At 42.5% G+C, this 26,667-nt stretch overlaps 1 protein-coding gene across 1 annotated transcript in view; it reads right to left on the bottom strand.

Moving 5' to 3' along the window:
* Window positions 1-23,637, bottom strand: part of Dop1 (dopamine receptor, D1) — a 55,519-nt gene extending 31,882 nt beyond the window's left edge. Inside the window, exon 1 of the mRNA XM_076774972.1 lies at window positions 23,602-23,637. Within this exon, the coding sequence (XP_076631087.1) occupies window positions 23,602-23,616 (15 nt within the window). The 5' untranslated portion in view covers window positions 23,617-23,637. The remainder of the gene's footprint in view (window positions 1-23,601) is intronic.
* Window positions 23,638-26,667: the final 3,030 nt, after the last annotated feature.

The following is a 26,667-nucleotide window of genomic DNA, read 5'->3' as shown; positions in this document are numbered from 1 at the left end:
AATTTTAACAGAAACATTTTACTCGGCGCTCGAGTATAAAATGTAAAAATTTTAAACGCGCAAATGTTCAGTTTTGTAATCGTTTCCGTCGATCGTTCATCGATTGCTCAAATATTTTCCACGCTAACGACGCTATATTGTTAATCGAGGGAGCTTCGAGGGAACTTTGCATTTCTTTTGACTTCGTATTATTAATTAAAAAGTCCGATAAAAGCCGCGAATATTTCGTGGGAAGAAGACTGTTGGGAAAGGTTGGACGTTAAGCCAGGGGTTTAATCCCTGGGACAGTAGTTTGGTTATCTCGAAGCGTTTTCATCGAAGTGATTTGGTGCAGGAGTCGAGAATTAATTTATAAACCTGACGTAATAATTCAAAAGTATATAATATATTCGTGCAGCGTATAGAGTGAGAATAGCTATATTTCAATATCGTAAAAATTGTAAACATCGAGGTAGAAAAGTGATCGATCGGATACGAAATGGCCCCCAATACAGTGTTCTTACGTTGAAAAGTGGATGAAACGAACAAAGTACGACAGGAAGAGGATAATAGAAAGCATGTGCATCTCGACGTGGAAGCATCGAAGACAACGGTCGGAGTAAATTGTACAGAAAACGAGAAACAAGCGAGACCTCGTCGATGCGGAAGAATCGAACGCATCGAGCTGCTCTTAAACGTTGTGAAATCGGTAGAATCGTGGATACGCGTTCGTTGTTTATTCCAGAGCAGATTGAAATTCAGTTTCCCGGGCAGGTTTTGCGCGTTTCGATCGCGGCAGGTAAATGAAGGATACGGCATCGAGCGAACTCGCGGAATGGAGAGCCAACGGGCTGGAAAATTAGCGAGAGAAAACTGTAGAGGGTCGGGTAATGAAAGGAAGCATGAAGATCGCTTGGAGCATTTCGCATTTATCGTCGATCATCGAGAAGTTGGTTTGTTTCGCGAGAGGATCAGGGAAAAGTTGATTAATCGGTAACAGCTGCTCGCATCTCGAACGTGTACGGAAGAAACCGCGTTAATGCCGCGATGACCCGTTGCATATTCAGAATTAACTCTCGCGTAGCATCGCGGGAAGGATTTCAAAGTGTCCGTAGAGGCAGGACGACGAGAGAGTGGCCGGGAGTTTCTCACGATTTCCACGGCTTTCTATTATGAAACCAAGCTTTTAAAAGCGGCCATTAAAAATTACCGAAGCACGTCGAAACTTTCGGTACACCCTTTCGAAAGCAGTTTAAGACTCGGTTAACTCGAGCAACTATTAGGTAAGCTCGTTCTCTTTTCGAATCTTCTTTGCCCCTTTAACGAGTAAAGACTCCCGAGAGGCGAGCGAATTTGGTACTCGATCGTCTGATGCTGTTCCATTACAGCCTCGATGATATGTAGGAGATTTCTATTGAATATTTGTACCGCGCTATAGTTTTATGAATGTTAATTTATGTGCAAAAGGGTTGGAAGTGTTTTGTTCGTAAAGGAATGGGTAACCAGGGACAGCGAGACAACGAGTATGAAACGAATGATTGTGAAAGACAGACGTGATTGTAATTTGTGTTGCCAATTAACGTGATTCTAATTTGTGTTGCCAAGTATTAATTTATGTAAAAAGTTTGCGTGTGCGCTTAAAGTTCGGTTATATAATTATATGTATGATTCAGTTTCCTCAAATAAATTCTACAATATAATGAATAAATGTGCTATTTGATAAAAAGAGATCTTTCCATTTGCGAATAAATTGAATAAATTTTTTGTTTGTTGATTTAAATCGTAGTGCATCGCACGAAGAGAGCGGCAGGCTTAATCGCGAATCGATTAGTCTCTGGCTAATGGGCGATTCATTAATGTTTACTCGAACGCTAACGAGTAATGCAGCTTGCATTCTCGTCTCGACTATCTCGTTTAAAATAATAAAAATCCACGACGTCGGCTATAAATTATCGTTAACGGTCGCGTTTCCAACGCGCTCTCGTCGCGATCGTATTAACAAGCCGGTGATTTTTTTTCCAATTAAGCATTCTAATTACCGTGGCTCCGCGGGCAGCCGAAGTATCTGCCTTTGTTGAAATTTTTGCGACTCACAATTCATAAAGGGGAGGGGGAGGGGGAAGAAAAAAGAGCCGAGAACGGTAACTGATAGCCCGACCAAGACATTTTCGTTACGCAAAACAAATGGCAGGCCACGCCACTCGAACATTTATCACGGCCAAAGCCCTCGTTGTCGCGTTGGACGACATTAATTTGATCATCTGCTCGTGACGAGAATGCGAAATATTAAAGGGTCGGGTAATAGGTTCGTTCGCGCTTCTTCTGAACGTTCTTGCCACCATTTTGATCCAAGTAGTTCTGGTTTTTAATACGTAATAATATCAACGAAGTATGGAATATCACAAAATATTCAATTCGCCCATTTAACGTATCGTATTTAAATACAATCAACCCTTCGATTGCTATGCAATTTAAAAAAAAAATAAATATTATTGTTTACGTTTGAAATTTCAATGTATCCGATGAAATCAACGAGAGAATTACAATTTATAGCTTGGTTGCTCTTTGTATAATCAATCAATATAGTTGACGGTGGGGAGCACTTTGGCCAGGAGTATTCACCACTCAAAGAGTTAAAAACTAATCAACGCACGTGGCGAGTGAAAGTACGCGCGTAAATGAGAGATAACCGTAAAAAAAGTGAAATAGCGGTTCGAGGGACATCGAACCGTTTTCAAAGGGAAAGTTTCGCCGTGTCTCGTAAAAAAGTGTTTTTTTTCGGCACCGAAACGATTATTAAGGCCGTTTTAACGCGTTAACGGGTATCGATACCCGCTTATTTCGACGCTGACTGTCTGAGGCAGAGAAATTCCCTAATTAATCATCCTCGTACCCGGACCGCCTCCATTTTCGCAGCGTGTTAAGAACACGGCATTGTTTTAACGAGCATACCGTGTAGAACGCAATGATTTATATGCAAAACTGAATTACCATTAAACGCGTGCATGTATGTAGTTAACATGTTCGGCTAGAAAACAAAGGACTTTCGACCTTGCTATCGTTGGTCTGACTGTTCGTCGTTTAATTAAACGGCATAAAGTTAGTTCGAGTTAAATAGAGCAATTTAGGGATGCAATTCATGGGAATGCGCGCGTTGCCTCGATGGAAATCTGTCGGTTGCTGCCTGTTCCCGCTCGTTTCATTTTTTTTGTTTTCGGATCGCGGCTAATTGAAACGCTTATATTTGTCCGATTCGAGCTAAACGAATTTATCGTTGTACCGGTAATTTTCGGATTCGAAGCAATATTTCAAACAAGCTCTTAAGAAATTTCGAAACTGCAGGTTAAAACCTACTTCTGTTATTTTCAGAAACAGCCCCGGACGTGCCCTAATTCATCATCGCCTCGGACGTCATATGAGCCTTTTTTGCGAGCCCGGAGGGATATTGCGATCTTGGAGGAAAACACAAAACACGGGTACTGTTGAGAAGAGGATTGATGAACCTGACAGAGTGCACAGAAACTGATGGTAAGCGACGCAGACGGATTGTTATCGAAATGTCCACGTTGGGCTAATTATTTGCCTATCAGTCGCATAGTAATTACCGTCCTTTCGAATCGAGAGTAGTGACGGAGTACTCGTCGGCTAATATTATACGATCCACGGTGTTCCACCGTCGCGAATTGCAAGCTTTTTGTTGCTCTGGGCACTGATTAATTATTTGTCGTCGGTGGACGGTACGAGTTTTTCCCTCCAATCTGGAATTTTAGCAGACTGGCGCTGAATACCGAACGCAAACGACGCCAAACAAAGTCAAACGTATGCAAACGCGTTATTTTCAGCTCTATATTTCACGAAATTTACGATTTTACGACGGACCAACGAAGACATACAAATAAAATGTGTTTTATTCTGATATAATCATACTTTAATCCATCAAACGATAGCAAACTTTTAACGTTTTCCAGAAATACGCCTTTCGTACTCGTTTTATTGTAGTTTCAGTTCTAAAAACGACGACAACTCGAAGCATTATAAATTTTAAATCCCACGAAACTTGCAGGAATTAGATAGTTTGCTACCTAACCGCAGGAAAGCCCTTTAATTTAATTAATTATATCGAATCCGCCACGAGCACGGTTTCGACGTCGAGAAATTCCAACAGCGGTAATTAGCGTTGCTCAAATAAAACGAGATCGCCCACGCATGCCACCCTTAACTGGCGGAGCAATGTTTACCGCGAACTCTTTAACAAATGCATATTCCAGTAGCAGTTATTTCCCCCCCTGCGATGTTCGTTTCGCGAATACACGGTTGTCAATGGGAACATTTATTTTTGAATCCAGTTTTCAGGGAATTTTTATGTTGCACCAGAAATATCGACGGTCGTAGCAGAAATTATTACTATTCCCATGTCGGATTGCGTCCTGGCGTATTATGGCTTACAAATTTGTTTAAATAATTCGCAAATCTCCTTTTGCTGCAAACTAAACATTTTCACAGTAAACCTGACTTTTTCGAGACGAATAGCGTGGCTGATAGGTTCGAGATAAGTGTGAGATCAATTCCTGAAACGAATTCGCGTCCAAGGCCGGATATTTGCGAATCTCCGGACACTTTCATAGCAAACTATTCGAATAAACTTTTCATGAACTGTGTCAACCTTTTTCCTCGGTTCTTTGTCGTTTTGCTTCGTTCACGAACGCGTGATTAAAGTTCAGGAGTTTATTTCATTAAATTCGGTCGAATTGCTGATCTTGCGGCGAATTCATCCTTGATCACGTCGCCTGGTCTTAATTTACGGACACCGGAGACCAACTGGATTCGCAAATAGCCCTCCATTAACGAGAAAACAAAGGGTTCGTCCGAATAAATATACAACCGCGCTTTTCAAACGGAATTTAATTCCTGCGGTGGCCGCTGCACGAATTCCCGAACGCAGTTTAATTCGAGGGTCGGCAGCCTCTCCCGAATAAAGGCCAATGGGTTGTGTCAGCGAGCGAATACGTTCGTCCATAGTTAATAAACGAAGCTATAAAACTATCTACCCTTTCACAATTACGAATAATCCGGAATTTGTAGCATCGAGTAATTATTATTTCGGGTACACAAACCTGATCAAACAGCGAAATGTAAACACTATAACTTTACTAATTAATGAAACGGGCAAAATTTTCGAAATCATGGCGCGCGTTCGATTGGTCGCTTGAATAAAACACTTATTTTTATCCCTCTATCTATGAATTTTCTAGCTATCGTTGTTCGTATGAAATTCTTTTAGCAACCAATTTTTCTTGCCACGAAACATTGCTTCACAAAGAAAATTGCGTAAGATACACTGGATAATAAAACACGTTAGAGTGCTACGCCAATGGAATGGTTGAACATTCGAATAACGGGGTTCTATTGTGCGCGAAGAGCAGTATAGTTTTGTTCAGGGCGTGTCTACGTCCATTAATCTGATCTAGTTCGGTAACTTGATTGTAGACGCATTAGAGACCAGCGATCAGATGGATCTACCAGGTAGATCAGGTAGCACGATTCTTGCAGACTCGGAGAAAGCATTCGGTATTGTCAGGCACCCCTGTATTAATCACCAAACTGTCGACAATGGGAATTTATGGCGACACTTTGGAATGGCTTCGCAGCAATCTAGATAAACGCACTCGGATTGTCAAGTAGAATGGCCGCCTTTCGCGTAAAGCAATATCTGGAGTGCCTCGGGACTCGCGTCTAACATAACTATAGCGGTACAATTTTTATGGAACTTTGCACGCAGGTAAAGTTCGCGATAATATTTCACAAGTATCTCTTTTACGATTTTACGTTTTAAGGGGTTGAGAGCAACACTCGTCGAATAAAGAAACCAAACGAAAGATGGACCCTTTAATAACGACTTTCAGCGACGCGTTATATTTATTAATCGATGGATAATTGAAACTGTTTCTATTGTTGTTGCATTATGAATCACCCTGTAGGGATCAATTCGATTCGCTGGGAAGAGTGCAGCATAGGTATTTGCGGTATGCGGCATTCACGATCGGTCAACCTATGTGTTACTATGAGCACAATTATAGACCAATCATGGCGAAACGGAGAATCAATACACAACACTCGAACACAGAAGAGAAGAGCCTCTAATCTTCTTATTTGCAACTTTAAATGGCGGAACGATATCGCAGAGCTGGGCAATATTGCTTTTCTAGACTCGTTTTAACTTTACGTCGACTTGCTCGCCCTTTAATAAGACTGCTGTATTTCAGATAATTTGTTTGACGATGAATTTCTTGTTTACAGAAACTCGTACTTTTCGTATTCTCCTCTCGAAACAGAATCGGAGTTCTAAATTGATTTCGAAGCTAATAGAATTATCTTCCTCTTTTGACTAATGAACCGGGAGGCCAATTCATCGAGTAGTTCGACAGGACAAACAGAGCAGCGTTTAGGTAGGAGTCCCAACGTAGGTAGAACAAGAGAAACGGTTTGCCATGAAAACATTCGAAAAAGGTGATTTCCTCCGCGAACGAGAGATCCTTTCCAAGGTATTTTCTCTCAGCGATTGCATTTCTCGCGCGAGGAGAGGATGGTGGCGAAAGAATGGGGAAGAAACGTTAATTCAGTGGGGTCCTTAAAAATTTTTTCGCTGGTGGATCGAGCCACCGAATAGAGCATAGAAGGCTAACGGGTCCGCGTAGCGCGGAATTGAAATTTCCCTCGGACGGTTTTACGGTTTCGCGGCTCTTTCTGTCCGCCCTCTCCTCTTTGGCTCGCTCTTTGGCTGGTCGGGGCGCAGATTACGCGCACAGGTTGAAAGTTAATTCGGAAAGATCTCGTGGCTGGCCGTAATAAGTGGTGGTAGTTTAGACTTGTTCGAAGACACGGGAATTCGCCATTTTATTCCGCCCTAACGATTCGCTCCGATAACGTCGGCGCGAGGTGAATTGAAAGAAATGGACCTCCGTGAAAGTTCGTGTTCTTTTCCTCTTCTTTCGATCGCAATTACTTCCACCGTGTTCCGGATACCGTGAAAGCGTCGGGCAAAAACCGAATAGGAATAAATTTCCCGGCGAATATTTAAGCTGGCAAGGCGAAAAACTACCGTCTATAAAATGGCTCGAGATGCAAAATTAAACGTGACTCCGTAATTTTCGTTGCAATTTTTTAATCTCCGCAGAAATAATATAACGCGTTAAAATTTGCTAAATCATATCAGTGTACTTTTATGCGCATTTGCATTTATGGAATGTAAAAGGACATTATCCATCGAACGAGCAAACGTTAAACGTATAGTATTCCCATTGGCGCGAGGAATAATTTAAAAAGGACCGGTCAAACGATCCCGCGTTGTATTTACAGTCCGTAAAAATCGTTTTGTTCGCGAATCGACAATTTCCAGGCACAACGAGAGGCTCGGGTCCTCGGTTGCCGCGGAAAGCTCGTGTTTTCCACGATTACAAATTTAATATCCCGGGTAAAGGCTCGTTTCGCCACTCGAGCGATTTATTCAATGCCGGCATGAGAAGATCGGAGGTTCTTTTTCCAGTATTACGTTCCCTTGGTAACGTATACGCGATAGGAAAGCTCAAGCTTTGCATCCGGCACAAGCTCGGAGCAATTGTACCCAGCGATACTCGACGAAAAATATATTAATATTTCAGGAGCACGAGACGTTGCGTTAATCGTGGAAACAGTTGTAATTAAAGCGGTTGTTACGAGGCAAATAAGAAGAGGTTGATAACGAATTCAACGGAATCAAATCGATTATTGCAACGACGGTTCTCGGGAGAGGTGCTCGAAATAAGGTATGAGGAGGGAAAATATCGGAAACAAAGCGGTCGTTTTAAGCGCCCGGTCAATAGAAATTTGCGCAATGGCCGCGATTTACCGCGAATCTTTCCAATTTATACATTATCGGCTAAAAATATTTACCGATCGATGCAAACTACACTGGCGTGCAAAATTTAGGGAACACTAAACTTTCATCGAAAAATTACTGATACGTATTTAAAGTGTGATAATTTCGTAACAAAACATCACACAATAATCATTCTCAAGTCGTTTTAAAGTTTGAAGTCTCTATTTTCAGAATCCTGTAGCAGATTTCTCCAGGGTCATTTCTACGTCACGCGGAAGAGTGGAGAAGCGAGGGTGTTTTTTTGTTCAAAAATTGTTCGATTTTAAACGACTGTACAGACAGCGAAAATTTTTTTTAAGCGCTACAATCATCACGGATTTGAAGACTGAAGCTTCCCCTTTATAGCAACCCTTCAAAAGGTGCTTGCCCTCTGACACTAGATGCGTTGAGAGATGTACTTCGGACGCTTTGGAGAGACATACCTCAATAACTGATCACACATACCACATGCACACATTACACACACACACACACACACACTAAACACATACACATGAGGTACAAGTCCGTCCGTGCAACCTCCACGTGGTGTACCTTTATTCTAATGCCGGCGGTATATTTCTCATTCAAAGTACAATAAAGTGGTGAAAAAAAATCGTACATTAACTTTTGAAGGGTCGTTATAAAGGGGAGGCTACAGTCCTCAAACCCGTGATGATTGTGGCGCTTAAAAAAAATTTTCGACAGTCGTTTGGAATCGAACAATTTTAAAAAAAAAACACCCTCGCTTCTCCATCCTCCCACGTGACGCAGAAATGACCCTAAAGAAAACTGCTACAGGATTCTGAAAATAGAGACTTTAAACTTTAAAACGACTTCAGAATGATTGTGGTATGATGTTTTGTTACGAAGTTATCAAACCTTAAATATCAGCAATTTTTCGATGAATATTTAGTGTTCCCTATATTTTGCACGCCAGTGTATACAGGGTGTTCGGCCACCCCTGGGAAAAATTTTAATGGGAGATTCTAGAGGCTAAAATAAGACGAAAATCAAGAATACCAATTTGTTGATGGTGGATTCGTTAAACAGTTATTAACGTTTAAAGTTCCGACCGTACTGAATTTTTTTTTCGAAAATGCGCAAGATTTCGGAGGTATATCTATTCACCAAAAATGATTGTAATTAATTCCTGCAACCGAAAATAATTTTTCCAAAACGATTTGAAATTTTTTTTTTCCGTCGAAAAATTTCACACCTTCTCGAATTTTTTTCTAGAAAGTGGGTAGGATTTCGAGGGTATGTGTAATGACCAAAAATGATTGTAATTGACCCCCGCAACCGAAAATAATTTTTTTAGAATTAATTAAAAATTTTTTTTTTCGCCGAGAAATTTCACCATCTACCCGAATTTTTTTCTCGGAGGAGGGTAGGATTTCGGGGATATGTGTATTCATAAAAAATGATTGTAATTGACACTCGCAACCGAAAATAATTTTTCCAAAACGATTTGAAGTTTTTTAATTTAATTGTTAATAACTTTTTAACGAAGCCTCCATCAACAAATTGATATTCTTAATTTTCGTCTTATTTTGGCCTCTAGAATCTCCCATTAAAATTTTTCCCAGGGGTGGCCGAACACCCTGTATAATACATTTTCTTTCGTGTTTAGTTTCGTTCTAAAGCTACCCCCTCCCCTGTGAAAGTATATGTCGCTCTTAAAAACGGAACTTTCATTTGGAGAAGCGATTCGATAAGCGTTTCATAGAAGTTCCGACCGCCAGAAATGGTTCTCCAATAAACTGACGAGGTTTTATGGAACTTCTGTAAATCGATCTATATTAGTCGAAGGAAGAGGCGATTTCGGGTACCGGAGGCCCATCATTTTCCTTCGTTTTCCGTTGGAATTACCCATTTCGTGGCCCGCGAGCGCGTTCGGCTTAAACGGACGTTATGAATTCTACTCGCGGATGTCGTTAACGAGATTATCAGCCGGAATTGCAACATCCAGTCTGTACCGTCCCATTGTCCTGTCATTACCTCCTTATTTCCAACTCTATAAATCGAGAAACGTGTCCGGACGTCGTGTTCCAATCATCCGTAACTTCCCCGCTCGAGAAACTAATCAACGACTAATCGATACGATTATCAGGTACTCTTGCAATTGCTTTGACAAATTTGTGATTCTTCGATAACAAAATCTACACTTTTAATTACACTTTGTTTGTCTAAACTAAAAGAGTCTTGAACGATAATTGAAGAATTAGAATTTCCGATGCAAGATATCAAAGATCGATATTCCGAATGCACGGTATGTAAATTAAATTACACCCGTGTCTAATGTTATCGAGTAATGGCACCTAACAGCTAGCACGTAGCAACAGGGACGCGTATTCTGTCATCCTGCGACAGCAAACAATGGCGCTCGCGATGAAAGGAACGAACGGATCGTGGAATCGAATCGGGTTTGTCTCGCGTGTTTGACGACGTAGGAATAAAAGTTTCACCCGAAACCTGCGTGCAACGGTTGACAAAAAAAAATCGTTGTTTCCATCCGCCGGGAAAATTATGAAACGTTCGTTAACGGAATTCCAGCGACCCGACGTCCGAAAACCGTCCGCGTCGAGCGAGGAATTTTGTTTTACGGCCTTCGACAGGGCTTGGAGCCATATTTCGGGCCGTTTATGGCACGCAAACGGAAACACGCCTGCTGGCAATTCGAATTGTAATTAGATCGAAATGTAAATTGCACGCGTGCGGCTCGGCGAAATATTAAAATGATTGTGCGTTAGCATAATGTGTCGTAACGCTCGTCCCCCATTTCTCGACCTACATCAATTATATCGTTCGCGATTTTACGCGTTTCCAACAACGGGTTAACATTAGAAACCATACTATTTGCAATTCTTATCGATTTATTTTTCGATAAAATATTCGAGAATAAAATTAGATTTTCGCGGAGCTATCGATAGCGACGAAAGTCGCGGAACGTTTCTTGCGAACGCAAAGCGTTATTCTGTTTCCCCCCTCGTCGCGATTAAACTTATGGACGGTTATGTGTAGTAAACTCGAACGCCACGACGGTTTTACGGGCATAATTTACGGGCGTTTAGTTTTCTCTCAACGGACGTCCCTCCTTGTCAATGTCTTAATGGAGAGCCGACTAAGAATATGAACGTCGTGGCTGAAAGTATCGTAAAAGAGAGTCACCAGGTGTTCCCATAAAGAAGCCCATCGGATTCGCGTTAATGCGCAATATAAATTCGCCTCTCGTTTGTGCAGAATCTCCGTCGCCTTTACGACGAAAGGAATATCATACGAAAGTTTATCTCTGAATACAGGGTGATCCCGGAGGATTACACCGTCGACTTGCATGTTTTTTCACGGATTATTTGTTTAATCCCTCGAAATCTTCCGAGTGTTAACAAAGATAAATATGGAAGATGCCGTAAAATTTCGATGCTCGCGAGACCCGGGCGCCGGAAATGATGCCACAGGATATTATCTTCCGCGATCAAGACAACCCTTAGAAACTTACCAGGAAGATAGTTGAAATATTATCGGGATCAGGAAACTGGAGGCATCCTGCCTCTGCTTCCGATCGTTAACCAAACTTGCTTGGGACCAGTGCCCGAATAATTGCAATCAACCAAGGAAACTCCCGGTTTGTTCTCAGTTCCCGTCGAAATTAAAACGGTGCTCGCTCCACGGTTGTCTCGGAGACTGTTACTATAACGATTGCCATCTTCCGTGACGTCAAATGGAAAGTGATTACGAAACTTGCAGCTTGAACGAAGCCTGACTTTGGCGAGTAAAAAGAATACAAAGTTTCGATGAGGACGCATTTACTGCAAATGTAGTTCGCCGTACGAAAACACGTGCCGTAAAGATGGCTGTCCGGATGGGAAAAGATTCGAAGGAGTTCTAAAGGCGTCCGAAAAATGTTAAGAAAATTGAGAAAAGCCAGAAGAGATTTCGAATTTTTGGAAAGTGAATTCGACCCTTTTAATTCTTTTGGTAAAGGTACAAACGGAGGGAAATAGACGCTGGAGATTAAAAAATACTCCAATCTTAAAACTCGATGGGTAGAGTAGAGTTCAGTATTTGTAAACCTTATCATAGATTGATGGGTGCATTCAAAAACATTGAAAAGCTTTTTAAAGCAGATTTCAACAAAATTGCACTCTGGAAATTTCAACAGGATTTCAAAACAGATACGAAACTGTCGATTCCCTTCTAAAATATCAGAGTTATCGCAAATGTGAATAGAACTCTTTCTGTAGAGGATTTCATACACCTCAATTTTGATAGTAACTATTTCGTCCATAAAACTGATACTTCACAAGATATTTGCAATAAACCAGAAAGCTCGTACCTATCCTCCAATGTAGCAAGACTGTCTAGCGTTCGATTTTGCCAAGTTTCAAAGCTTTATTGAAGCCTGTTCGATGCAGATTGTTTGCGGAAGATCCTAATCGGATGTACGGAAACATCTGCCGAAATGAAACGAGCAACCGCACCCTGAAGGGATTGTAATTCGTAAAACAAAGGCGTACGGACGCATCGGATCGACTTTCAATCAGGTTCGAGGTACGGTAAAAGTTGAACGCGCGGTACGAGTGTGTGCCAGGAGCAATAAAAGCAGAAATGTCAAAGTAAAATAGTATCAGAGCCGAAAATTCGACGTTTAGGGTGGTCTCGCGTAATCCCTGAATACGAGCGGTCTGTTGGAAAAAGAGGAGGCAATGAGGGAGACGAATCGTCAACGAAAATCCAACGAGTCCTTCTAGCAACGAATTCTTTCGGGCGTTGTTTTAGGACCTAATATCGTTTTACTGTTATTGTCAGCGTCCGAATAAAATATCGATGAGGTGGAAAAATGTAACGAAGGTTTCCTTCACCCGTCGAAACGCTGGCCCCGGTCATTGCATTCAAAAATAGTGTTATGCAAAACTTCAATCTCTTTGGGACACACCTATTCTAACACGGACAACTTTCTTTTATTTTTCCTTATTCGTGAAAGCTGATTGCTTTAGAATTTAGACTAGTAAAGATAGACGATAATAATAAACGAAGAATTTGAATTATTCCAAAACGTGTATTCCTCTATGAGGACTTTTAAAGTACTGCTCGAACGAGTGACTGACAAATACAGTGGTTGTGACTAATTTCAATATGCAAAAGTATAAGACATACTTTAAGATACTAATTATTATACAGGGTGTTCGGCCACCTATGGGAAAACTTTTAATTAGAGATTTTAGAGGTTAAAATAAGACGACTTTTTTTAATTTTTTGATCGAGGCTTTGTTAAAAAGTTATTAAAAAATTTTAAATTATTCTGAAAAAATTATTTTCGGTTGCAGGGATCGATTATAATCATTTTTGTTGAATACACATGCCTTCGAAATACTACCCACTTTCGAGACAAAAATTCGGGTATGTGCTAGCTATGGCAATCGAAAGTTGTAATGGAGATGTGTGTACACTGGCGGTGCTTTGTAACGCAAAGGAACGATAGAAAGCGTTTAAATGGGAAATGTCTGAAAATCAGTAGACGGCTGTTGGTCGAACAGTTGCGAGGAATCGGATTGGGAGTCGGTGGAAAAAGAAGTAGCGAGGAAAAATTGTTCCAACGGGACGAAACAAATTTCCGTCGTAAACGGGGCGCGAGATAGTGGAACATCGAGCACCGTTGGAACTGTCGGTCGGGTAAAAAAATGAAAGAGTTCCGGTCTACCCGGCGTTCGTAATTAAATCCCGTTTATCCTGATTGCAATCTGACGAGAAAGAGAGGAGACAAAAAAAGCGACGAATCATCGGGGAAATTCGCGAACGATTCGATTCGAAGCTATCGGTGGGATCCGCGCTCCCGACGATCGCCTCGAGAGTAGGATGAATTTCGCCAGGGGAACGTCGGTGCCGATTTACGACCAGATTGGATCCTGATTTCGCGGTACCAATAAATATCCTCACTGAACGACTTATTCCGATCGTAGACAAAATTTTATTCGGATAATAGATAACCAATAAAACCGACGTACAACAATCTAATCGGGCCCTTTAACTCGATCGAACGTTCTGTTTGCTTTTGTTCAAAATCCACGCGTTTCAACATTAACCGCGAGGCAAACTTTGCCTATTAATTTCAACAAACTCTGTTAGTATACGTTTGCAAGATTGCTTGTAATTAAATCGTGGTAAACGCTGGTAGATCAATTCACCATGAGCAACTTATATTCTGAATAATTTTTGGGGGAAAGAAAGTTTTGACAACGCGTATCGTTAAACAAATTTAAGTCCAGAGTCTTAACTTCTTTTCGTTTAGATAAGAATTTCACCCGTCTTTGACTTTAAGTCCGAATGGTAAAGCTGGCTTGAAATACCGCTTCCGCCGTTGGGACAACGAAAGAATAATTCTCGAGCTCCGAGATCCTATCGTAATTGACTTAAGAATTTCCTTGTCGCGTTTCCATCCGTTTTGTTTCTTCCCTATCCCGAAATGGTCAATATGTTAAAATTTCGAGCACTTTCTTAGTTGTCCATATTATACAGAATAAGGTAACCAAACAAACGGTTTCGAAAGTCCTCTTTCCCGTGCGTTTCCGTTTGCGGAGTAGAATTAATCCGGACAGAAATACGAGCGACGCACAAAGTCGTTCCACGAGAACAAAGCCTCGCGTGAAAAATGTTATTCGATTTATTTTTTTCATGCAAAATAACTATATTTTCCCTGGTAACACCGGTTACTGGACACCCCGTATTTCTGTTCAACGTTTCTCGATTTAAAATATCCTGATAAATGTTGGTCAGCCATACTTTCGCGCAATATTATCATATCGTTTGGTTAAAATCAATACTAACTGTATTGTTCTCAAAATTTAAAGCCGAGTTAAAGGAAGAAACTATCATTTTTAATAAACGAGAAATGCTTGGGAAAAGGGTTCTTCGACAGTTAAACGTAAATAGTCGGAAATGTTGCAACGGAAACCACCGTTGCAGCAGGAGACTGTAGTCCGCACGCAGCACGCTGCTCTATAGATGTAATTAACAAATTAAACTGGGTATTACTACTCAGATTTCACCCAGAGTAACTCTCATTTGTTTGCAGCATCGAAAAAACTTTTACGAGGAAAACAGTCGTTTGGTAAAACAAGTTGTCGGCAATGGATAAAGAAAACACTGCCTCGGTCCTTTAAAAGCTTCATTTATAAACGGAATAAATTATTACAGCCACAAACATTAAAAGTATCTTCTAATGCGTGCATGGAAAAACTCGTTAATAATTTTATTTCGACGATCGTAGATAAAATGTAAACTGCAGAACACGCGTGTCGGTTTTACGATAGGTATTAGCGAGGAAAACGTAGCGTTTACGCGAAGCGGAATCGCGGCTCGAGATCGAATTAATCTTGTATTATCGCCGATTCGCAGCTAAATGGCGTCGACGATGACAGACGTTGGCTGAATTCAGCCCGGGAGTAGATTTATCGCGGTCATTCGTGTTTTCATAGGGTAAATGATGTTCGGCCCTTAGAAAACGCGCTCCTCGTTATGATCGTCGGAAGAGGTTAAAGGTCGGCGATTTCCTGCGGGAATTCGAAAAGTCCGCTGTCGCCGCGAGAAAAAAGCAAGCCCCGATTTCTTCCAGGAGTTTCGAAGAAACGTTCGCTCGAGAAATAGGTATACGACAAAGACCGGAAAGATTACAATTTTCTTTAATTGAAAAATCGAAATTTAAAGGCAGAGCCGAGACTCGTCGATTTCGATCAATTAACGCGTTAACGAGAACCCCGTCTGGTAGGTTCGTTTCGTCGATCGAAGCGGTATCGACTGGCTCAATGGGTTCCCCGATACCTAATTCGCGAGCACCGTAAATTACATGGATCCGAGAGCCTGACCTCCGACCCCCGTTGCAAAGCATTCGGCTCACGAAGGCCATTAAGTTGACATAAAAGCAGAAAAAGGAGAAGGCGGAAAGTATAGACGATTTCGAATCGAGCTTCGCGGGAAGAGAACCGAAGAAATGGCGGGAAAGCGAGCGGAAGGGACCATTGTACCGTGAAATACAAGATTCCCTGTTCGACGGTGGTGAATTTGCAAGAACATCCAAGGTCGTGACGATAATAAATTACTTCTTTCGCTTCGTCGATTGATCGAACGAAAGATGAAAGGTATTCGTCGTCTGTGTTTCAACCGATTCGAGCACAGAGGAGGAGCATTTCGACGTATAACTCGATATTCCTGTTATAACGTTCCAAGAGAGATACTATCCCGAAACGTGGGCTGGAAAAATATCGGTTCGACGTTGCAGCAAAGATATTAAGAAATGGATATCGATTCGAACAAAGGTCCTTCGAATGCTTGAAACAACAGAGAAATTCGATTTGGGGGACATTCTTCGGACTGAATATCGATTTCGTACGGGATGTTCCATAATTCGTACTACAAATTCGCTCTGGGTAGATTTATGTAATGCAGATTCTAATTGGCTAAGCTCAGGTTTAAGAATATGGTTTGTCATTTGATTGTGTTTAAAATACGAATTGTTGGAAGTCAGCAGTACTTCGTATTTCACTCGAGTATTTCGTTAATAAATCTTTCAAAAACTCAAAATGGAAATATGGAACGATGTACGAGGTCAATCAATAAATAGTGCAGCGGGAGAATCAATAAGCAAATGGATGGTACAGATGGAATCGAAGAGCCAGAAATACATATGTTTACAACAATTCGCCCGTATGAAATGAAAAGCAGAGAATACCGATGCTCTCGGGAGATAAATGTAGAAGCTTAAGTTTTATAAAAAATTGCAATAATTGGGTCATTGATTAATGGAAACACGAAGCATGGTCCGGTGGAGCAAAAATTAATCGAATTACGGATGGTAGAAGTAAGGGAGGGTAAAAGTTTCGTGCCTCGGCATGTAAAGCAAACATTAAAACATGGATGCTCCATCATGGTATTAGAGATGCATGACATCTCGTGGAACAGGTGCAATGCATCGTATTAACGATATTATGAATCAGCATATGTATGAAGACATTCTACAATTTGCCAGAGATGATGGAAAGCGTGGAATAATTTTTTGACGAGAGAGGGATCCCAAACATATTGCAAAATTGGTTAAAAAGTTTGAGTTTACAGATTTTTATTCGTATAGAATTCATTAGTTTCTGAAAAATGCATGAAGTTTTGCTAGTCGCCGTAGACATTTGCAAATCGTCGCAAAGATCGGTGACCGTACTCGGAAGAACCCGAACGCCGCGAAACTATTAGCCGAGTAATCGTGTTCTGGGTGGGTAAACACAACGGTAAAAAGATTGTCGATCGTAGAATGGTCGACACGACACAAAGGCTAACAAAGAGGATCCAGAGCTTTCGATTGACGGGATTCTCAATGGTATCAATGATGGTGGTGTACGATCCAACATAACGGCTTGCACTTGGTATTAGTGTACACAGAATAATGTGTAACCAGCGGGCTTTAGTTAGCGGGTTCAATGGCTATCTCGAACCCGGTCCTTTCTCTTCCGATCATAGATCTATCGATTCGACCGCAGCTGCGCGATTCGGGAACTGTGGCCGCCATTGTGGCAAATCGGTTATACCAATTAATAATTAGAGAAACGATGAAATATTTCAGGTTGACTCCGAAAAGTTACGATCCCCAAGAATTTTCATCTCCCAATTTCTTATTTCGTTTGTAAGTCGCTGCTTGAACAAGAAACTCAAGAAACTTGAGAAATGGATTATTTTTGTATCAACCGTGACATCTGTTCTCTCCGAATGGGAAAGAAATTCCCTTGAAATCGTGCATCCGTGGGGAATAAAAACGAGTCTTGGTTGCAAGTAGTATGACTCCAGCAAGAGTCGTACGTCATTGTTTCCAGCGGGACAAGAGCCGAGCCTAAAAGACTCACGTGCGCTCGGGTAACGTAGTTTGATGCAACATGCAGCATTCAGTGCAACACAAAGCCCTATCGACAGATACTGTCTGCGGAATTTCGGTCGACGAAGTTTCCAAAATTACGGACTACGGCAGGCTGAAACGTCACGTGTCCCGTAAAACGTTTGTAAGCCGAGATGCATGTTAAATCAGTCGCGTAAGACAACTTAATCGATGAGAGTAACTATCGCCCTTCCCCCTCAAAAAAAGAAATTAATTTTTAATGAAAAAATCCTGGAATTTCCACGAAAACGTGCTCGATTTCAGCGATCGCTAACGAATCGAACGGAAAGTTTTTCAAGGAGCTACATTGTAGAATTAATTAGGATTAATCGTCGCGGCAATTCGATGCCCGGGCAGGTTTATACGGCTTATACACTCAGACGAGAGTTCGTCGGTCTTAACACTGGTTATACTCCTGGTAATCCGAGATCGATCCGACGCCGTGGCGAGCGTAGATTGTTTATTAACTCTCTCTCAGACGGGAATTAACTTCTGATCGGAGAATTAGATCGTCCGCGAGGAGAATCGACGCATTCGACGATACGACTGAAATTAAGGATCGATTTAAATCAAAAGGAAAAATCGCGAGTCGGGGATATGAGTTTCATGTTGGACGGTCGATAAAGCAGAGGATTAACGAACGTATACGTACTTCATTAGACGAAGAGGAACCATAGGATAGACTCACGACGCGAACCTAACCCAGATTTAACCTAGATTCTACCCAAACACCAAGTATTCTGGGAGGGGTGGATGGAATGGCGAGGGTCACGAGTATAGTTGACAGAGGTTTAGAGAGAAAACGGGACAAACGCAGAAATTGGAAGTGGAAGACGATGGGTATAAATCCTCTGCAAAGAGAGTATGGCGGTTAAGGATAGGGGAAAAGCTGGAAACTGAAACCTGATGCGTTTAACAAGACGGAAAATTGGCGCTGGTAGTTTTTTAGCCATCCGTGTACTAAATATTTCGTGGACAACGATTAACTTTGCCCTTTTAGCACGTTCTGCGACTCTGTACGACATCGAAGTACGAATCTTGAATATTATGGAGGATATCGTTGACCCTGTCAGTTGCAGGAGGCGAAACTTGATCGTCGGGAATAGTGAGCTTCACAGGATTATGTATTATTATGTTATCGACAGTAACTGAAGACCAAATACACAAGACGTCGTAATACGGAGAGAATGGTGGAAGATATTCAGAGTTTACGGATTGCGAGGCGATACCTGCGAATTTAACGACGATACCCGTTAACTAAGAACGGGGTTCGAAGACGCGTGGTACAATCTGCGAAATACTCGAGAATAAAAGCCAAGTTTTCGTCCCTCCTATCCAATTTCGATCGAAACAATTTCGAAGAAAGCCGAAAAGGGCTATAAAACTAACCGAGTAAACTCCATTTTCTCAAAGCCGGATACTCTCGGGGGTCCGAGAATCCCGGAAGGCGTGACTTTCGTCCCTTATCCGAGGGTAGGAAACAATCTCTTTGTAATTACAAAGCAGCGCTTCGATACTTTTTATAGAGCATGCTGACTTCGGAACGACCGACCCTCGGCATCCTAATCGCGTTCGCTTTCGTAAAGATATTTGTCAGCTCGCTTCGCCTCTCCTCCGCCATATTCGGTCCTACATCTTCGATCATTTTCGTCGCGAATTCTATAAAACGTGTCTTAGGTCTCTTATCCTACAAAAAAACAAGTTGACTGCCGTGGTGGTCACTTTGAACTTCCAACGTGAAGAAATAATACTCGTCAAATTGTTAAAACTACTTTAATTAGGGATGACGTAAAATAATGATCGAACTCTCACAGTAGGATCTCAACGAACATTGAGGCCATCTTTGGAAATTGGAAACCGACGCGTTGACCGGGTCACTGACCCCAATCGGAAAAATGGTTGAAAGGGTCTTCCACATCAATGGTATAACAAGTGTTTTCGTAAACCGGGACCGTATTCCTTTTGTTTCGAGATGTAGGAAGCGTTGATCGATGCAGCAACGTGCGCGAGAATACGAGTTACGCGTTCACGTCTTCGCCAACAAATTAATGGCGGATGAGGAGTATCGGGGGTGGATAGGAAATAGGATTACTCTCGACTCCTTGTGGCCTCCTGTCGCTAGATTTACAAGGAGTGCAAAGTCGTAGTCGTGAATAATTTAACTCGCGACACTCTCTACTAACTTGTAAAGAGGAAAGTTCGCGACGGAAAGATGATATCGCGAATTATCTTCGACCGACGCCGTAGAGGCGAATTTGATGGAGGAGCGATCGTGGCGGCCGCCATTTTGGGAACGACCTGTAACGCCACTTATCTAGCATAATCTGATAGATTATCTGTCTGGGCAGCGATTGCACGCAAACTACTTCCGGTTTCCCGGAGCATAGGGTTCGCCTGTTGCGCGTTAACGCCGCAGCATTGCTGTCCGTTGCTCGGGATGATAAGCCAAACAAAACTGATGAGTTCGCTCGTTAATGATCGTCGCGAACGCGCACGATTCACGCACGATGATTCCAGCGATAAACGCGATCGACAATGATGGATTTTGATTCATCGATGCTCGTGGTTAATAGATTTTGCGAAAGGTACGTGAAAATACCAAAGATAATTAGAGCCTCCGATCTTATAAAAAATTCTTTGAAACGAAAGGAATTAATGAAACTGATCTCTAAATAAATTTATTGCAAATTTACTCTTGATCCAAGACTTTTCAACGCCCCCAATTTTGGGAACAACTGGAAGTCACTGTCATGGATTTCGTTTGGAAGCACCTACGATGCCTTTTTTCTCGAAGTGAATTAACTTGATTGGTAGAATCCAAGACGATAATAATCTAATTCTACGTAACGATAATGACATTTTGCTCGATACAACCTAACGCTTTATTATGAACTGCACGCGTAAACAGGTTCCAATAATTACTTCCTATAGCTTAGAAACCACCACACTTAGTGCCACTAACACCACCTGCGATCTCGGAGTTATTTTCACGTCGAAACTAACATTTACCGAACCCATGAGTTATAAATTTAACCTCGGTTTTGTTATACGTTCGGCTAATCGCTTCCCTGATCCTCGCAATTCCGATTTCGTATAATTTCCTGACGTTATCGCGCCACGAATTTGTTTATTCGGTTTTCGCGCCGCGCGATTTATCATAGGAACTCGAAAGAGTCTAGCCACGGATTTCTGGGATTTATTTCGCGCTGAATTGGTTCCGGAATCTCACCGTTTCTTCCTAAATCTACAAACACTACACGTACTGCGTACAACTATGCTAGGTTTATGTAGATTGAACATGCTCGACATTCTAAAAAGAACTCGGGCTTCTCGATGCGTGACTTCTCAAGCCTGCATTTATAATAACGTATGCAATAGTCATGTTTGCGACAGCGTTAATTTCTTATCGAGTTTGGTTCGTTCTTTCAAGCATCGTGGATCCTCTTCGAAATTTAATATTCGACAACTACAGAAGTTATGTACAATATTAGATAATATAGAATACAATTTCAACTGGATGAAATAGAGAAATAACTATTTTCTTTGCCACTTATTTTATACATTTGCTTCGACAATTCCTGGATTAAACGACACTTGACAACTTTGATCGAACGTTTTCTTCAAACACCATCGACGCTGTAGGTCAACAGGGAATTGTATTCTATATTATAGAACATCGTACGTGATTTTTGTAGCTTTTAGTAAATTCGACGCACTTTATTAACACGTTGACTGCCATGGCGGTCACTGGTGACCGGCACTTGAAACTTATAACCCTAGAATTTCCAAAATTTTAACCGTCGTTAGCTATAAAATATTGGCACACCGTTATCGAGTACTTCCATTAGTCACATAGAGTTCGAATAACCTGTCGAGAACACCTATGGTAAACTGACATGACAATCGACGCGTTAAAAATCACAGGTGGCTGGAACTTTCACGTTTCATTTTAGTTTCAATTACTCATTCTGCTGAACTGTATCGATCTTCCATACCATTTATGTACTTTTCATTCTTCACATTTTATCCAGTGTATGCAGCAGGTGTAACCGTTTGTAATACCAAAACAATAGAATAATTCCTGCTCCGGCAAATAAAGAACACCGAGGCGCGGTGTATTTGTCAACGATAGAATTTTGTTCGTTTCGAAATTTCGCCCGAACTCCCATCAAGCCAGGGATTTTCTTTTCTTCGTGAGCCGGATCGATCGAATCCGTCGAAACAACTCTATTTTTTCCCCCCCGTTGGTTCGAAATCAGACTTCGGAATAATGCCGTCGGAAAAATTGTCGAGTCGTCCGTCCCATCGACCTGGAGCACTTGGCGCCCTCGTGGAAGGCTCGATCCTCGCCTCACCCTTGAAAATATTCCCATTTCTCCGTACTCTATTGCGTTTCCAGCAAATCGAGCTTACATCGACGAGGTCTATCGACGATTGCTTCCACGCTTCATCCCCCGATCCGGAAGCTTATTGCGTTGCCTTCGAAGAGTCGTCGTTGATCCGCGAAATCTCCGTTTCACTTGTGCCTTTCGCGAAGCACAACACCCGCGAAGGACTCTCTTGAAGGAGCTTCTCCCCGGTTTCGACGGAGTTCGAGGCTCGTCGGTCGAAAAATTCGACGAGATTCACGGCGGGTTCTCTCTCTCCCGAGCGGGGGTCGTCTTTGAACTTTACCCGGGACGCCGTGGAGCCGGCGTGCTTCGAGTTCCGCGCACAAACCGCTCGGCCGGAGAAGAATTCAAGGCCTTGCCACCGGCCCCGTGAAAACCAACCGACTTGGAAACGTAAACGCCGGCACGGACGATTAAACGATCGGCCTCGAAACTCGCGAATAAATCGTCGTCGATCGTTCCTTCGACTTCCTCCAGCCAGTAAAACTTTTCAAAAACTCCAGTTGCTTGCAAATACGATCAGCCCACCCTCACAGACGTTTCCCGGCCTCTTTCGTAAAATTGCAGATATTTACATGTGCCACTAACGCGTTCTGGGGCGAAGGGGGCTGATAACGGTCGAAAGAACCGTGGAAACCTGTTGATCGAGGAATATTCGGCGGTCTCGGAAGAGTCGTAAGCATCGTCGCAAGATCCCCCCTCCTCCCCCGGCGTGTTCAACTGGTACCGCGCGAAAATTTCAATCGCTCCGCCGCGCGTGAACGATTAATTCACGATCGACAGGGTTGTCGATTACGCGGTCAAACAGACCGGCCGGGCGTTAAGTGGATCGAGAAATAAAGTTTGTTTGCACGGTGTAAAATCACTTTGCGCTCTCCTCTCGCGGAAGCGAATGAATAGGGTGCGCGTTGTCACATTTCCCCGCACCACTCGCCGCGAAAGGAAGAGCTTAAAAAAGTTGGAATCCGATCGGCGGTCGCGCACTCGTGAAAACAACAACAACCGCCGCGCGTGTCCTACGCGGCTTTTAACACCCCCGGGCCACTTGGTTTCGCGCGAATTCCTCGATCCACTCGTGATCACACGAACTAGCGTCGGCTCCGACGGGTCCGTCGACGGTCACCGGTGGGACGAAAACACAGACAGAAAGTGAAAACGAAGGTAGTAATAATCATGCTTGATGTCGTGCTGGTGTTTGGTAAAATTGAAAAAACAAATCGAGCAGAAACTGGTTGCCATGCACGATGGATGCGAGAGAGAGAGAGAGAAAGAGAGAGACGATCGTTTTGGAATATTGTATGTATACATATATATGTTTATGTATATATATATATATATATGTTGTATATATATAATCACGAATTTCGGCGATCCCGTTTCGAATCGAGAGCGTGCTGGTGTTTCTGGGTAAGTTCGTAGCTCACCTGGGGTAGAATCATGGCGTGCGGCAGCTGGCGCGCCTCGCCGCGCACTGACTCTTCCGCACCCCGAGCACAGCCTCCTCTCGCCCCCTCCTGTGCCCCTCCCCCGCCCTGCAAACCTCCCTTCCAACCCTCTCCGGACTCGGTCTCTCTCAGCATCCACCACCCTCTTTCTGCCCGATTCTACCCTCTCCTTAGTCTTGTTCCCTCGAAAAACCAGGCGGCTGCCTGCCGCTATCGTTGCTATTCCTGCTATTGCTGCCCGGTTGCTTACTGTCTTTCCGTCCCGTTCGCAATTTAGATTATTCTCTTAGAATATTTACCCCCGCAGATCCGTTACTCGTTAGTTTTGACGTTGGTTCCGCCGACACTAATGAGGATTTTGCATCCTCTTATACGCCGGGCAAACGGAAGTCGCTTCTTTGTGGCGGACAGGTTGGCTCTTGGGGCTTTGATACCGGGGAAAACAATACGACGTATGGACGAGCCTCAATTACGAATCGGCTTTTCGAACTCGTCGCTCGCGCTATCGATTATTGTTTGCTATTTACCGTTGTTTTATTTTTACTTTCGTTTTATTTATACGCGCGGAACACGCCCTCTGATACACCATGGCAAAGGTAAGGTCGTTCGCGAATCGTTTGGTCGTTGGTATTCGACGATGATTAGAGAAACACGCACGACGATACGGGGTTTTCCGATAGGGACGTTTGAACCTTTGATCGTACCGGCCGCCATATTTGTTATTCCGATCGTTTCAGTCACGCGATATTTGTATTTGGTAATTTTACGAGTCATCGTCCGGAGATACACGCGTTGAAATTTCAGGGCGACGTTGGTCGGATTGTTTCGTGAAACGCAGCCATTAGACTTTTTCTTACCCGGCGAGACACAATCTAATTTACATGTCAGAGTGGTAGGATCTTCGGTGTATCGAATATACATCGAAATAAAATAACCAGCTAGATTATCTTGCATAGTTTTCATGGTATTCCGATTGAAAGTTCTATAGCTGTTATTGGAAACCCCTATCGGTGTACCTTTGCGCTTCGTTAGCTGTTCCCGGTTAATTCTACTTCCCTTTCGATTCTCTCGATATCCAACCGGCATATGAACGGTCCCTCGTAGGCGCGAGTGTGGACTTCTCGGTGACGGAGGCTGGGTATATCGCTTTATCCGATACCTACCCACTCGAGTCAACAAAAGTTCGAATTATCGAAAGCGTAAATACAGCATGATTCCGTTGTGTCCTTCCTATTAGCTTCGATTGTTCGCAATCTCATTACCTGGCGTGCGTATCGAAACAATATCGGTTTTGCACGGCGTTCAAAGCTCAAACAAACCCACTACGACCGGAAATATTTATCAGTTCATCGATATCCAAGTAATATTGCTGTTAAAACAATTTTTTTTTATCGCGATCAGGCGACGTTTGAGATCAAGAGATCGAATCGACGACAAGGGCAGTGCCGATAAAACGTACAGGAATTTTTATTCGAACATCCTTCGTAATTGACCGCTCAAACGTCCATTGTATTTATGGAATCGATAGCTGAGGGCCGTTTGCAGCCATTTGTTTCATTCCGGTCCGTCGAACACTTTTCATTCTTCCCGCGCGCGTAGAGGGGAAATGAAACATTACCGTTTTCGCGTAGCGCGAAAGAGGACCTTACGGAAAGTTTGAATCGTGAAATGGCGCGTGGGAGAATCGATCAGAATGATCGACGCGTGGTTTCGAAGGAAACATCGAGCGGAAATTTCGATTCCTGCGATAAACTAACGAATACGCGAGGAAACCGGGCGTAGAGTCGATTATTGACCACGTAAGTTATCGTCGACTGTCGAAAAAGACGCGGAATATAAGCACGTGGCGGTTCGACCGTGCAAAACGTCGTCCCCGTCTGCGACCCGAAACGATCCAGGTCTCTACGTTTTTTTTCTCTCCGCCCTCGAACCTCTGTCCAGCGAAACGGACTTTGACTTATCGCACTTTACAAACGTCGGTCGTATTTTATCTTCTGAATTAACAACGACCCTTAAACCTTATTCGCGTCACGGCGTCTAGTTTTTCTTATTCGTGGCGTATCGATATACATACGTCTTCGTAAATTCCAATAACCGTCAATTATCTTAATATGCTAGAACAAATAATAATTTCTTGGAATGAAAATATAGCATTTAAATGTGAAATTTTTTTTTCTTATCGAAATATTTCAAACGGTATATTAGAAGAGAAACAAAAATCTGATACTTAAAAATGGCTGAATGGACAGTGGTTTCGAGAAGGGTAGGCAAACGAAACGCGCGTGGGATACGCGGAGGGTGAGAACGATTCGATCGCGCCTAATAATATCGACGCGTTAATAAAATCTTTTTTTAAACGAAGATTCAGCGTTCCACGACTCGATCATTCGCTAATTTTACGATCGTCCGTGTATAATAAGACTCGGTCGCGGTTACCAAGCGGCGACAGGTATTTTTATTCGGTTACTCCGTTTCGTCGGTCCAAATATTACTGGACGAGAAATTGAAAGTAAAGGATAAGAATTAATGGACGAGCTATCGATCGATTATCGAAGCGAGGCTTAACGTCGCTTTCCGTTCAATTAAACGAGAAATTGCAGAGTAAATCAAGATTAAGAGAAGTAGGAGACTGTCGATATCGAATCTCGCTAACGAAACCTGCGACAACGTGACTAGTGACCCTTGTCAACCGGGATATTTGTTTCAAGTTTCCACCGCTGAAAATCGACGTTCCTTCGAGACAGGACGTTTTTTACAAACGTTACGGCCACAGAAAGAAATTGCATCGCTTCACAACGGTACGCCGACCTCGCAGTATCGGCAATTTTGTTAATTTACATACGGTACTAACGAGAGGAACGGACGTCCCCGTCAATTTAATCGATAAAAACCGTTTATTCAAGCCAGGGAATTATTCCGATAAACTAGACAATTTTGTCTCTTCCTTTCTCAATTCTTATCGTAATTCTTTCGTCTATTCGAAATTTCGAAACAGTTATCAAAACGGACGTTCCAATCTGCCGGAAGAAAAATTCTGTTTCACGG

The sequence above is a fragment of the Colletes latitarsis genome, chromosome 10 (genome assembly GCF_051014445.1).
Source record: "Colletes latitarsis isolate SP2378_abdomen chromosome 10, iyColLati1, whole genome shotgun sequence".
Classification (NCBI taxonomy): Eukaryota; Metazoa; Arthropoda; class Insecta; order Hymenoptera; family Colletidae; genus Colletes; species Colletes latitarsis.
The sequence above is the reverse complement of the archived record's forward strand: the minus strand, read 5'-3'. Positions and strand labels throughout refer to the sequence as shown.